The 15,454-nt window shown below is 35.1% G+C and overlaps 1 protein-coding gene across 13 annotated transcripts in view; it reads right to left on the minus strand.

Annotated features, from left to right (window-relative positions):
- Positions 1 to 15,454, minus strand: part of dctn1b (dynactin 1b) — a 53,503-nt gene that overhangs the window by 9,709 nt on the left and 28,340 nt on the right. For 10 of the 13 annotated variants that reach the window (XM_077539401.1, XM_077539403.1, XM_077539400.1 and 7 more), the window contains 13 exons: positions 13,880 to 14,041; positions 10,472 to 10,669; positions 10,185 to 10,389; positions 10,033 to 10,111; positions 8,567 to 8,726; positions 7,818 to 7,922; positions 6,092 to 6,283; positions 5,888 to 6,007; positions 4,459 to 4,611; positions 2,868 to 3,031; positions 2,613 to 2,781; positions 765 to 833; positions 476 to 688 (listed from right to left, as the gene is read on the minus strand). In XM_077539401.1, the coding sequence (XP_077395527.1) occupies positions 476 to 688; positions 765 to 833; positions 2,613 to 2,781; positions 2,868 to 3,031; positions 4,459 to 4,611; positions 5,888 to 6,007; positions 6,092 to 6,283; positions 7,818 to 7,922; positions 8,567 to 8,726; positions 10,033 to 10,111; positions 10,185 to 10,389; positions 10,472 to 10,669; positions 13,880 to 14,041 (1,989 nt within the window). The remainder of the gene's footprint in view (positions 1 to 475; positions 689 to 764; positions 834 to 2,612; positions 2,782 to 2,867; positions 3,032 to 4,458; positions 4,612 to 5,887; positions 6,008 to 6,091; positions 6,284 to 7,817; positions 7,923 to 8,566; positions 8,727 to 10,032; positions 10,112 to 10,184; positions 10,390 to 10,471; positions 10,670 to 13,879; positions 14,042 to 15,454) is intronic. The other 3 variants (XM_077539402.1, XM_077539399.1, XM_077539393.1) reach the window with 1 other exon arrangement.

Consider the following 15,454-nt stretch of genomic DNA (forward strand, 5'->3'; position numbering starts at 1 on the left):
TATAAACTGCAATTTTTCAAGCATGAAATTGCATTCTCTTATAATTAATTTTTTTTATAATTATTAATTGATTGAATGTTTGAATATTGAATATTTCTTCAAAAAAAAAATTGTCTAGATGGTTGTTGGAAAATCAGTTTTGTCTAAGAAAACAAATGTCAAGAAAAAATAAATCGCAATCTCTCAAGCATGAAACTGCATTTTCTTATAATTATGTTTTTATAATTATTAATTGATTGAATGATTTATTTCAAAATACAAAGTTGGAATTGTAGGGGGGGAAAAAAAAAAGTACAAATATGACAAAGAATAAATCTGTCATTTTAGGAGAAAAAGTTGATATATAAATTCATAAATTTGCAGTATCATGAAAACAAAGTACAGTTTTTTTTGTTTTTGTTTTTTTTTCCTTTTTAAACTGCAACTTTATTCGTGTACGTTTGAAGATTCCGTCTTTGTTTTCCGCCGGTCTCACCTGCTGTCCGAAGGCGAGCGCCGGCGGGATGCCGGGCGCGTCGGTTCCCGGCATGCGCCGGCGGATCTTCTTGCAGAACTGGCGCACGTCGCCGCAGGACGTCTCCATGTCCTTGAGCAGCACGGCCAGGTCGGCCTTCTCCTGGCCGGCGTGCAGGAATGCCCGCAGGCGGCCCACCTCCACCGACATGCAGTCCAGCGCGCTCTGCGTGAACTACGCCAGCAACGCGCCGGCACCGTTAGCAAGCGCCAGCACAAGCATGAAAGACTTTTTTTGTTTTTGGTCTCACTCTGATGTGGTCGGCGAGCTGCGTGGTGCAATCCTCGTTCTGCTCCGACAGGTGAATGCTGTACAGTTGCTGAAATGAGACCGATGAAGAGATTGACAAATTAGATGAAATACTTCAATCGTACCTTGACCTTGTCAATGTGTTAATGTGCCCAATAAATAGCATAAAATGTTACAATACTGTCAAAACTAAGTCCTGATTTCATTACATTGTTGAGTCAAAAATAAATAAATAAATAACTGTGTAATTTAACATAATGGCAAATGGCACTTCATTTATATAGCGCTTTTCCACCTTTAAGGCACTCAAAGCGCTTTACATTTTGACTACCCATTCACTTACTGATGACGCAGCATCAGGAGCAATGGGGGGTTCAGTATCTTGCTCAAGGATACTTCGACGTAATCACAATGGCCTGGGATTGAACCCACAACCTCTGGTTACCACTGAGCCACGCCGCCCATAATGGTCATAATGTTAGGAGAACAACTTGTGATTTTCCACACACACACACAAAAAAAACACAAAAAAAGAATCAAGACCAGGTTTTGATAAATTTTCAATGTCAAAATTTTACATGAACTGAGTGATGGATTATAAAAGAATATAAACACCAATTTGAAATAATGTCCTTTTTTTAAATAAAGGGATAGAAATTAAAACATGTTTTTGTCTTGACAAAATAATGAGAAAAATAATAAAATAATAGGTTCATTGATTATTAAAACAATCGCCGTGGCGCTACAAAAATAAAGGCTTAATTTAAAAATGTTTGAAAAGTCAACATTCGTCACCATTATTTCAATTTTCTTTAATGAGAAAATCAGTAAGATAATACAAGATATTTTTACTACAAATACTAAAAATATCCCACTCAGTTTAAATTTTAGGGGGAAAAAAACTTTTATTACACCAGGAAAGTTTGTGAATAGTTTATTATATTATTTATATTTTTAATAAAAAAATAAAAAAAATTATATATATATATATATTATTATTATTTTTTTTTCATAAAATAAGTTAATAAAAATTAAAAATGTATTATAAATAAAACGTATTTAAAAATTAAAAAATTATTATTATTTTTTAAAAACCAAAGATTTAAAAGTTGTTTTTTTTTAATTATTACAAATATAAAAATCCTAATTTTAGGTAACATTACAAGACCATTATTTCAATTTTTTAATGAGAAAAACAGTCAGATAAAAGATTTTTTTTTTTTTACAAGAATAAACTACAAATACTAAAAATATCCTATTCAGTTGAAATTTTAAGGGGGAAAAGAAAACTTTTATTACACCAGAAAAGAGTTTACGAATATTTTATTATTGTATTTATACTTTTAAAAGTTTTTAAAAATATAAATAAATGTTTTTAAAAATTAAAAATGTATTATAAAGTTTTCAAAAATTAAAACTTGTTAATTTTTAAAAACTTAAAAGTTTTTAAAAAATATAAATATAAAAATCCTAATTTTAGATAACATTACAAGTCCGTCATTTCAATTTCTTCATGAGAAAAACAGTAAGATAAAAGACCTTTTTTTTTTTTTTTTTTTTTACAAGAATAAACTACTAAAATACTAATATATACTATTCCGTTGAAATTTTAGGGGGAAAAAAATTTATTACAAAATATAAATAAAAGTTTTTAAAAATTAAAATTGTATTATTATAAAAAAAATATTAAAAATGTATTATTAATTTTTAAAAGCTTGAAAAGTAATATCAAGACGTTTAAAAGTTCTAAGTTAATATTTTGCAAAAGTTAAAACTAGTGACAGATTTTCGTGAAAAGTCCTAAAAATGACGAGATCCGATCTTGCGCGCGCACAATTTGTGCGGTCACCTGATAGTACTTGATGGCCTTGGTGAGCGCCTCCACATTGACCGTCTCGTCCAGCTGGTCCTTGCGCAGCAGCTCGACGAGGAAGTCCAGTGAGCGCTCGTGGACGCTCATCTCCGGATACAGAGAGCCGATCTTCTTGTACACCTCCACGCCACAGTCGGACAGCGCTCTGAAGCACAACGCACGCACGCAGGCGAGATTTTTTGGAATTCGAGCGTTCGAACGTGGAAACGGCGAGACGCGAAGGCAACGTACTGTTCATATTTGTGGAGGGTGGCCTGGAGGAGGGTCAGCGAGTAGACGAGACCGCCGGCGAAGCTCAACTGCTCGCCCGCCGACCCCCTCAGGCCCGCCGTCCTCTCAGCGCAATTCTCCTTCAGCTCAAACTTCTCTTGCGCTTGTTTGCTGATCAGCTCCGCCTACAGGAGAGAGAGAAAAAAAAATTAGAAGTTGGAATATTATGAGATGAAAAGATAGTTGAAGAAAATGTGATATAACTAAGAGAAGAAAGTAAAAATGTAATTAAAAGTAATATATATTTGAGAATTCATTTTTAATTATACAAGTAATGAGAATTAAGTAAGCATATCATTCTTTAAATTACAATTTACGAGAGTAATTGCGTAATTGTACCTGGAAAAAGTTTTCACTATTATGAGTGCAAGTTAAACTTTTTTTTTTTTTTTTAAATGACAAAATATGCAAGACAAAAATATGATGTCAAGAAAGTAAACGTCATTCAAAAAAAAGAAAAAAAAATCTGAATCCACTTTTGAATGTACAAGGAAAAAAGATTTCTATGTAAACAAAGTGAACATTTATTATTATTATTATTATTTTTTTTTTAAATCATGCGAATACATTGATTACCGGATATAAAAACTACAAGAACATTATTTAAAAATAGATTTTTTTTTTTTAAAGGGGAAAAATGTGTTAAAGTAGATTTTGTTTTTGAAAAAGAAAAAAAAATCTGAATCCACTTTTGAATGTACAAGGAAAAAAGATTTCTATGTAAACAAAGTGAACATTTAAAGAAAAATCATGTGAATAAATTAATTACCATATATAAAAACTAAAGGAACATTATTTAAAAAATAGATTAAAAAAAAACACAAAAAAAACAAAGGGGGAAAATGTGTTCAAGTAGATTTAGTTTTTGAAAAAAAAAAAAATTAGAATTCACTTTTGAATGTACAAGGAAAAAAGGATTTCTATGTAAACAAAGTGAACATTTGTTTTTTGTTTTTTTTGTTTTTTTAATTATGTGAATAAATTGATTACCATATATAAAAACTAAAAGAACATTATTTAAAAATAATTTGTTTGTTTTTTCAAAAAAGGGGAAAAAATGTTAGATTTAGTTTTTGAAAAGAAAAAAAATAAATCAGAATTCACTTTTGAATGTACGAGGAAAAAAGTAAACAAAGTAAACATTTATTTAAAGAAAAATCATGTGAATAAATTGATTACCATTTATAAAAACAAAAAGAACATTATTTAAAAATAGATAAAAAAAAAGAAGGGAAAAAATGTGTTAAAGTAGATTTAGCTTTTGAAATCTCAATATTAAAAAGGAAAAATTGTTGTTTATACAAGGAAAAAAAATGTATGACAAAAAAAGACAAAAAAAAAAAATCAAAAGCATAAACTGATTATATCAGAAAAATTAGGCAAATATTTGACGTTTAAAAATCCTAATAGGCTAATGGATTTTAAAAATGACGTCCGAAAAAATGTCAAACATGAGAACGTATGCTTCATTTCATTCATCGTAAGATGCGAATGACCACACAAGACTAGAACTCCTCATTATTATTCAATTAACTTTTGTGTGGGTGCGTACCTTGCAGACGAGTCTGGGGATGAGAAGCAGCACCAGGATGCAGTCGTGGTCGCCGCCGTGCCGCAGGAAGGATTCGGGCATGAAGGAGGTGAGCAGGGAAACGTGCCGGTTGGCCTGACTCACCTCCATCTTCCTCAGCTCCATCTCCATGGCCTAAAAACAAACACGCACACACTTTACACTTAAGCAGGGCTCACCAACGTGGTGGTGCCTGTGGGCACCAGGTAGCCCTCGAGGACCACATGAGTAGCCTCTGGTCTTGTTCCAAAAATAGCTCACCACTATATTGTGATTTTCTAGAAATGTACGGAAACGTATTCCATTCACTTGAAAAGAAGGGGGGAAAAAAAAAAGAAGTCCTGCTTTTTTGAGTAATTTTTGGGGGGCTTTGTTTTTTTATGCAATATTTTTTCAAGAATTTTTTTTTATGGAATATTTTTTTCTGAATTAGCACTCAAGGTCCACATGAGTAGCCCGCAGGCTTGTTCCAAAAATATCTCACCAGAGCATTGGGATTTTCTAGAAATGTTGTACAAGTTTGGAAGTGTATCGAATTCAGTTGGAAGAAAGAAAGAAGTCGAGTATTTTTTAATTTTATTTTTTATTTTTTTGGGGGGGATGGGGGGGAGGGTGGGGGTTCCAGAGTCTTTGTTTTTTTTCTCCAAATATTTCTTTTTTTTCCTGTTTTATTGAATATTTTTGCTGTTTTTTCCCTGATTTTTTTCTATTGTATTTAAATATAAATAAATAAATGTCGTAAAAAAACAGAAACAAGAAAAAATATCCCCCCCCCCAAAAAAAAAATAAAAAAAATCAGAAAAACATTTTCTTTTTTTAAAAACAGAAAAAAAAGTATTCAGAAAAACATTCCAAACAAAGGGAAAAGATTCAGAAAAGTATGAACAAAAATCCTGAACAACTAAAAAAAATATTCTGAAAAATTAAAACAAAAAATCTGAAAAACTACAAAAAATAAAATTCTGAAAAACTAAAAACATTCTGAAAAACTAAAAACATTCTGAAAAATTAAAAACATTCTGAAAAACTAAAAAAAAAATCTGAAAAACTAAAAAAAAAAAAAATCTGAAAAACTAAAAAAAAAAAAAAAAAAATAATCTGAAAAACTAAAAAAAAAAAAAAAATCTGAAAAATCTGAAAAATTAAAAAAAAAAAAAATCTGAAAAAAAAATAAATAAAAAAAATAAAAATCACTGTTTTTTAATTTTTTACATACGTATCCAAAGTAGAAATGAGCACTTGTACTGGTCTCGGCCTGAAAACAGTGGTATTAAACATCCCTATTTCAAACTCATTTTGCTGCCATCCCTCCCAGTTCCAATACCTACTTGGCATTTATCATCGTCAATGAACAAGTTTTAAACCTAAAAAAAAATGCAAAAAATGTATTTTGTAGGTTTGCGTTAGTGACCTTAGCGTGTGCCTTCGTCTCAGCAAACTTGATCTTGAAGTCAAACATCTCGGCGGGCGGCTGCTGCTGCTGAAGCTCGGCGGAGGCTTCCTGCTGGCTGGTCAGTTCTCGGTTCACTTCCTGTCCGCGCCGACAAAACGGACTAATCGGGTCAGAGATGGAATTATGTGCGAGTCCGCAAAAAAGCAGGTAAGTGGCCGCTACCTGCAGGTGAGCGGTCAGCTGGCGGTACTTGCTGATGGTCTGCTGGTAGTCGGCCACCGTCTCCTGCGCAGCCTCCACCCGCTTGTCGGCCTCACGCACTCGGGCCCCGCTAAGGTCCAGCATCTCCCGCAGCTCCAGCTCGGTCTCACGGGCGTTCTCCTGCAGCTCGTCGTTCATCTCGTTGATGGCCTCCTGCGAGGGGAGGAGCCACCACAACAACAAAAATGAAAGAAAAAAAAAATGGAAGAGACGAAACGTTTGTCAAATGAAGCAAGACTGAAAAAGAACAATAAGCTGTTTATACGCCTGTTTAGATATTTTGTGCTCACTAGCTAATCTTTACCGCCATCTTGTGGAATCTACAAGTAATTACAATACTTTCGGGGGTGAAAATGTCCTGTTTTTTTGGGATGTTTTTCTGCTTGTTTTACAACAGCTGTACCTAATAAAAACTAATCCAAACTAGCAAATTCGCTCTAAAAAACTGATTAAAATAACTACAATTTGACTTCCAGTGACGTCATGACTGAGACAACACGCTAAAAGGGACGCTCCCGTCGAAAAGTTACAATTTACCTTGACAACTTAATTTATATTCAGTATTTATACCCAGTTAGGACGTTCGAGATGAGTTATAACAGCAAACAAAGCAAAAGCTCGAACAGATGTGAAACTACGCGAGCCGAAACGGAGAGAAGAAGGTCCGCTAGCCCAGCTAAAGCTAACGCTTACAGTAGCTCGCCAGAGAGGTGAGCTGAAAAAAATAAGACGTGAAAACCAGGATGGGCATAACCAAACGAAAGTGTCATTGGAGAGGATGGAAAAGTCGATGGAGGACTTAAAAGACCAAATCACGAAGCTGGGAAGATGAGACACGAGAGAGCTCTCCGCTACCTGTTGCGACTTAAGCAAAGATATGTCTGATAATACACTTGATGTGAAAGAGAAGTGGGATCTTGAAATGAATGTGGTAATAGAGAATAGAGCATGGGAGGATATGTGTTTAAATTGCCACTCAGGTATCAATAGTAATCTTTGGAAAGAATTTGACTGGAAAAAGACAAAAAAATGATTTTTTAGAACCCCTTTGGTAATTTCAACATTTGGTAGAGAACCAAATTCCTCATTGTGTTGGAGAAATTGTGGAACTATTGGCGATCATTTACATATCTTCTATGACTGTCCTGTACTGGTATTCTGGAATGAGGTGTGTAAAAATTTTTAATATTGATATCCATTTAAGTCCTATGGTGTGTATATGGGGATTATGCCCAGAAAGTGTAACAAATGGTCACAAAAATATATTCTGCGTATTCTTCTAATGGTTGCAAGAAAGACAATTACGGCAAACTGGATGAAAATACCTCCACCAACAAAAGTTGAATGGACTTTGAGATTGAAGCAAGTGTACATGACTGCCTAATTACAGATGAAGATGGACTTATTTCTACAAAGATGGACATTAGTGAAAGATTACTTAAATGTGTAAATTATACTGTGAATTGATTGATTGAATAAGATATGGCCTGTGTCAAGGTTTGTTCATTACTGTTTCTTTGATAATAAAGTTCTAAAAAAAACAACTAGAATGTGAAAATAGTAAAAATGAACTAAAAATTGAAACAAATGAAAAATGGCAAAAGTGTTACAACTGATTGCTATGTTAGACCAAAAGATGACGGGAATTCAAACCAGCAGCAGATTTCTGACAAGTTGAAGCACTCACCAGGTCAGTGACGGTCTCCCTCAGCTCCCGGACTTTCTCCTCCAGATCCAAGTTCCTCTCCGTCAGGGTCTCCACCATCTCCTCGGCCCCCAAAGCCGCGTCCACCTGAGTATCACGAAGAAGACATACACGCAACTTTATCATCATTTCAGTTAAACAGAACTTTGCCAAAATATTTATTTATTTTTTTTTTTTTTTCAAGACAAGACTTAGATTTTGGATATATAAAAATGACTTTTTTTATATACTTAATTCTTGTAATATTTTGACACCCCCAGACTTAGATTTTGTATATTATAAAAATGGCTTTTTAATTAATTAATTAATTCTTGTAATATTTTGACCCCCCCCCCCAAAAAAATAAAATACAATAAATAAAAATAAAATAAAAATCAGGACCTTGTTCCTTGTTAGTTTGAACCTTTTTCCTCATGAAAGTACAAATGCTATGGCTAGAAATAAAATATTGAGACGAACATAGTAACAATTGATGATTTAACAATATTATAAATTCGCTGAAAATTTAAATTGTAGATGGAAAAATAAAGTCTAAAATGTATAGAATCCCTAAATTCTATTTAACACGAACCTAATAATAGCAACTTGAACTTGCTACCTTTAACTGGACTGTTCTTAGTGTTGAATATGTTGTGTTTTCAATTGTTATCTGAAAATATTCCAAAATGACTTGGCAGTTATGCTATGAACGCTAATATAGTGTTGCGTCCGCGTCATAAAACAAGCGGCACCTGCTCTTTCAGCTCGTCTATGGTCTTCTCGGCCGCCGCCATTTCTTCTTGCAGCTTCTCCTTGTGGCTCCGCAAGGCGTCCAACTCCATGTTCTTCTTCTCCATTTGCTTCTGCAGCTTCACGTGCTCCTGCTTCTCCGATGCCGACAGATCTCGCATCCTGATGACCGGGAGAAAACGGTGAGCGGGGCTCCGTGGGCATGAGGCCGAGGCTGGTTCCGATATTTGGCAAAATACAATTCTGAGATTAATTAGACGATTAACTCATTCACTCGCAGCCATTTTCACAGAAGCAATCCGCTTCACTCCCGGCTGTTTTACTCGATTTGGACTGATTTTGCAAGGCCCACAGAATATTGTGTTCTCGTGCTATAAAAACATGGAACCTACCAAAAGAAAGATTAAAATCTCTTCTTTCATCAGGAAAAAGTATATTTCTATCAGTTTCCGTTTTGCAGCAATTAGCATTAGAAGTTTCATCATTATTCACAAATCTATTTTGAATTGTGAGCAATTGAGCTTTTTTTCCCGACATGATCCTGGTTGATCTCCTTTACTCTGCTGCCATCTGCTGGCCGGTTATGTAATAACTACCATTTCTTCGATCATTCGTTGCAGTTTAGAGGCTGCATCAAAGCCTTCTGCATGCTCTAGCATAAAAATAACAAAAAAAACGTCTAAATACATCTTTGGGACACTTAAAACATTTAAAATAGAACACATTTAAACGTTTTTGGGAGCAAATGAGTTAATTGTGTAAAGTGAGTAAAAGAACTTCATTTTTCAGTCCCTTCAAGCTTACAATAATGAAGATATGAATAACAGGCACAACATTTGGACTGTTTACATGACTTTTTCCTTTAATATTTGTTCAACTTACAACAGAGACAACAATTGGGTGATTTGTTTCTGGATTGGGGGAATATTTGAATGTTATTATTTTTGTCTTTGGTTGCAATATGTTAAAAAAAAAAAGAAAAAAAAAAGTAGATTTTAGAAGCGCTAATATCGGCTGATTAAATTGGTCAGCCGATTAATCAGTTGGGCCTTACTTGTGAGGATCCGCTCCTCTTAATTGTGGAATTTCAGTGATTCCCAACCATGAGAATTCACCATGTGAACTGCGAGAATTGATCCAATTTCAATTAACTGGTTCCAAAATAATTATTTCTTCTCTGCAAAAAAAATAAATAAATATTTTCAGCAATCTTTTCCGTCTAAGTACACTAAAAGACAACAATTAAATGCATTGTTTACAAAAACAAAATCACATTTTCAATTTTAAGTTGTTTTTGAAGTCACTTTCAAGAATGTTTTTTTCACAAAAGTAAAGAAAATCATTAGTTGCATGCGATTGAGAAAAGGTCAAGAAAAAAGGAGGCAGATTTTTTTTTAAGTTCAATTTTTTTCCAAGCCAATAAAAGTTGTGAGTAGGAAGGAGATAAAGCAAGTGGCATCACACGCACCTGACCAGAGCTTCCTTCAGTCTGCCGTTTTGCTCCTCCAGCTGTTTGACGTGATAACTGGACGCGGCGCCGTCAGAACCTGACAAGAATGTAAACAAACAGATTTTTCACATTTGTTACCCCCCCCCACGTCTGAGCTTTCTTAATGCCACCTTTCTCCTCGATCTCGTGCTTGAGGATTTCCAGGTCCATGGTGAGCTCGTCCACCTTCTCCTTCATGGAGTCCACCTCCAGCTGCAGGGACTCGGCGCGCTCCTCGGCCATCTCCTTGTCCAGCGTGGCCATCTCGATGGCGTCGGCCGTGTCCGACATCTCCTCCATGTAGTGCTCCTTGGCCTCCTGGGCTTCCTTGGCCTCCTGCCGCGTCACAACCAGCGGGTCACATCACACGCGACCGCCCCGCCCGATTTATTTATTTATTTTTATTTTTCTCCCGTACCCGTTTGGCCTCCTTGAGTTGCTTCTGCAGCTCGGCCTGCTGCTCCTGCATCTTGCTCCTCCACTCCTGCAGCTGCTCCAGCTGGATTTTGTGCTTCTCCAGCTCCTTCAGCTTGGACTTGTCCTCGCCGCGCTTCACCTTCAACGTCTCCAGCTTCTCCTCCAGGTCCTTCACATGAGCGCGCAAGGCCTCCTCCTCCTGACACACGTGCACATTTCAACAAGGAGGATTTGGTTTTTCCTCAAAATAACAGGAAATAACAGGAAATATTAGGGGTGTGAATTGCAGAGTACCCGGCGATTCGATCCGTATCACGATTCATAAGTCACGAGTCGATTAGACACAGATTAATCTCGATACGATGATTTTTGTTTTTTTACTCAAATTTAGAAAATACTAATCAGTAAATTTATACATGTACTATACTTATTTATCTGAAACTTGAGGCTTATAACTGTGAGCCACTGTATTTAACAAACAGGTTGTTTAATGTTTGAGCATTTAAATCAAATATTAAGGCTTAATGTTCCATTAAGTGTGAACCCTCACCCTATGTAAGACGTTTTGTTGAATATTTCCATCAAAAATTGATGTTTAAACATCGATTCGGCCCACATTGAATCGATACGGGAAGTTTGCATTGTAATATCGCGATATATTGCCGAATCGATTTTTTAAAACAAGCCCTATTAAATATTAGTTTCCTCTATATGTAATATTGACAGTAATATAAATGTAATATGTAACTAACGAGTTTATTTCTAAAGAAATTAATAAATGATATGATAAACAACAGGATCCCATTATTTTATTTATGATCTTATAGTGATCATTTTTACATTTTGATTAATACATGATTTAATCTAAATTTAATATAATAACGATTTAATTTAAACATTGTTGGGTCCCCTTGAGAGACATCAGACTCTAAATCATTTTAAATTATGATGATAATCTAATGTATTTGACAGTCCAGTTCAAACAAATCTTTGACTTTTATAGCTGTCAATGTGAAAAAGGTGTTTCAAAATGTTTAAAAGTGTTTTAACACGTGTGGGAGGGGCATATGATGATAAACAGTGATCACCAAAATATGTTAATAAAATGAAATATACATAACATATTCTATTGGAAAGTTTGTCTTTATAGCAAGTACTAACAGCCATGCTAGAGAACACGCAGCATTCATTTAATTTGTGTCAAACATTCCCCTTAAGACAATTGTTAAGACAATGAACATTAAATTAGCATAAAAGCATGCATGTCAAGTTTGCAGGATGTTCAACTCGATGCCTATTTTTAGCAGTCACGCCTTTTGACGGGCTGTTAAAACTGACAAACAGCACTTGGCAGTGCGAGCGCGTCACGTCAACGCACCTGTGTTGCCATGGCGATCTCCTCCTGTGATGGGGGTTGAAGAATTTATTAGGCAGCGGCTGACTTAAAACACCAAATTTGAGAAAATACTAAAAAATAAAATAAAAAAAACCCCAGAAAAGTCAAATGAATGATTCTCAAATTTGTACATGGTGTCTAAAGGGATGACATGATAGGGGGGGGCTTAATGCGTATAGAAAAATCCTGTCAGACCTCACAACCTCTGCTCAAATCAAACAATCTGTAAGCGATTTATTTTTTAGGCTAATGATGAAAATTGCAAAGTGAGTTTGAAATGATATTCAAAAGTAGGGCTGTGCAATTAATCAAAATTCAATTACAATTTCAATTATTACACTCCACAACTACAAAATTGACATGTGTAAACAAAATGAAAAGCTTATTCATACTAATATTGAGTTGTTTAAATGTATATATTTGCACATTTTTTAAAATTTTAAAATGGCTAATTTAATAACTCATGTTTGGTCCAAAAGGAATTTGCATAATTAAAGTGTTTCAAAAGTGTATTTGTCGTATTATTTTTTACATAAAAAAAAATTGTTTTGTACAAAAAACAAATGATTGTCCAAATTGTAATTTCAGTTATTACCAAATTAATTGTGATTAATAATTTTCTTCATAATGGAGTATCCCTAATTCAAAGTGTTGTTGAATCATTGTAGGACTAATTGTATATAAACTGTGCTCCAACTATGCCTTGCCCTTGCATTTTTAGGATTGGAACACCCATGTAACTAGGGGCATGAAAACCAAATAAAAAGAGAGGGTGAGGAGACTATTCGTTTCGAGAGTGCAGTGGTGAATTGTATCAGTCAGCTCCTCTCCTTGCGAGCTTTGAACGGAGTTTCTTCTCTCCTTTCTGTGTCGCGTTTCACAAATGTCAAACAGGTAAACCTGACAATCCCAATTTGTGGTCTATTCACATTTTAAAATATGGGTGAGAGCGTCAGTTACGCATGAGGACAACATGACTGGTGCGTGACTGGTTCATGAAAGAAAACCTCACAGTGGTCAAAGAAATAACTTGAATCTGACAAAATTATGAATAAACAACTAAGGAAAATTAACCAATGAAATCAGACACGACTTTGGAGTTGTGGTTCAACAGAATAATTTTGAAAAACTAATTCATGAAACAAAACGGATGGCACCTTTAGATAAGATTGAAAAATCATTTGACTAATGGACAATGTGGATCCTTGAATTAGCATAACGTGTCTTCAAACTTGTTCACTGGCAGCTATTTTGACTGAAGCAATCCCCTTCACTCCCGGTTGGTTTACTGGACTTTGACAGATTTTGCAAGGTCCACAGAATACTGTGTTCTATTGCTATAAAAACATGGAACCTGCCAAAAGAAAGATTCCTTCATCAGGGGAAAAAAAAAAAAAAGTATATTTCCATCTGTTTCCGTTTTGCAGCAATGAGCATTAGAATATAGCGAAGTTTCCCAATTATTCACAATTCTATTTAGAATTTGGAGTAATTGAGCTTTTTTTTTTCCAACATGGCCGTGGTTGATCTCTTATACTCTGCTGGCCATTTGTGTAAACTACTATTTCTTGAACCGTTCTTTGCAGTTGTGAGGCTGCATCAAAGCCTTCTGTATACTCTAGATTAAAACAAAAACAAACAAACAAACAAACAAAAAAACAAATACATCTTTGGGACACTTAAAACATTTAAAATAGAACGTCTTTATACGTTTTTGGGAGCAACTGAGTTAAAGGGCAGTTTGGTGACTTGACTTGACGTGTACTACACGAAACACGGACCAGAGGAAGTGAATGAGAAACCTGTCTCAGGAAATGAGAAAGGAAAATTTTAGACAAGCACACTAAAGGTAAAGCCAAGCAAGTTGATTGTTCTGTGATGTCAGTTATACATTTTGAGAATTTGAAATCCACGGGACAAACCTCCCGTCACGGCAGGACGAGTAGCGACCAGACTTCCATTATCATCAAACTCAGTTGGAAAAAGACGTTTTGAATCGCCTCATATACAGACCTTGCTGGGCAAGGGCGGCGGAGGGTTCCCGGGCGAGTGCAGGGCGGGGATGAGCGGGGCGGCCAGCGGCGTCTGGGCGGGCGTGCTGGCCTCGCTGCTGCTCATCTCGCCGGCCGAGGCCGAGCCGGACGCCGGAGCCTTCCCGCCGGGACGGCTCGGCTGCTGGGGGAAAAAACACGCATGCAGAATTAGTGGAAATTGTAAACAAAATTGATCATTGTGAGAATAGGATGTTTTGATGATCTCTCATATACTTTGCTGCTTCAAACTACATTCTCACACATCATAATGCAGCGGTTGTGATGCCCATTCTGTTCTTGAATCCGGCCCACTGAGCATTTACTGTTCATTATGAAGTGTCCCTATAATCCATTTATATCATTAGCGAATTGGTTAACTCTAGGGGTGTGACTTTCCTAGTACCTGGCGATTACGATTCATAGGTCACGATTCGATTCAATACAGATTAATCTGGATACGGATCTATAAGTCGATTATTGGGATTTTTTTTTTTTTTTTTTTTTTTTTTTTAAACAATCCTAGTTAATTCCGTTACCGCAAATAATAAAATAATAAATAAAATAATTGTAAAAATTTCCCATATACAGTGTGTAATCCCTCGCATATTTGCTGTTTATTGTAGTTTATAGGAAAGTAGTAATTAGTGTCAAGGAAATATGATGAAGTGAAATCAATTGTTTATGATCTAATTTTATTTTCATTTCTTTAATTTGATTTTAAATGTCTAACCTTTGTTTGTAAATACTTTTAAACGCAATTTTAATTTTGTAAGTTACATCAAGTATGAAATGTGCTATAACATAAATAAAGCTGACCTGTCTTGCTTGCCTTTGTACTAGTGCTGTCAAAGTTAAAGCGTTAACTAATTAATTAATCACAAAAAATTATCGCATTAATCATTGTATTACCACAGATTAATCACACTATTAATTTTGACTGCAGATGATCCTTTTTAGCCGACAGTGGATGGTTACATTAAAGGTAGCTGTTGGAGTTTGAGCAATAAATATAACTACATGCATTAAAGTAAAGCATTTAATAAATGTTTACATATGCCGTAGGTCATTTTTTTCCATTTTAAATTATGCAAATAATTAATTGATTAGGAAAAGTAGGATGAGCATGTGCAGCGGGCAAAAATGTTGGGGAAAAAAAAAGCTTTTTTAAGTCAGTGATTAATCATGATTAATCAAAATTCTACGATGTGATTAATCTGATTAAAAAATTTAATCGTTTGACAGCTCTACTTTGTACTGCGAGTCGGTGAAGGTGACGTCCACGCCAGCATCCTCGCACTTGAGCTGCATTTTCTCAAAATCAAATCATCTGTAAGCCATTTATATTTTCAAGAACAATGACACAAAATCACTTGGAATAGAAATAATTGTGTTTTGTGAAAATAGTTTGTGGTATATTTACAGTTTGAAGCATTAGTATCGTCAATTACAAACCTTTTTATAGAGCTTCAATTTCTCGTGACTTCACTATTTATTCCAGGCATATTGCCAAATAGTAGGGAATACTGTGTAAATTATTATTTTTTTTTTTTAGAAA

This window comes from Festucalex cinctus, chromosome 12 (genome assembly GCF_051991245.1).
Source record: "Festucalex cinctus isolate MCC-2025b chromosome 12, RoL_Fcin_1.0, whole genome shotgun sequence".
Taxonomy (NCBI): Eukaryota; Metazoa; Chordata; class Actinopteri; order Syngnathiformes; family Syngnathidae; genus Festucalex; species Festucalex cinctus.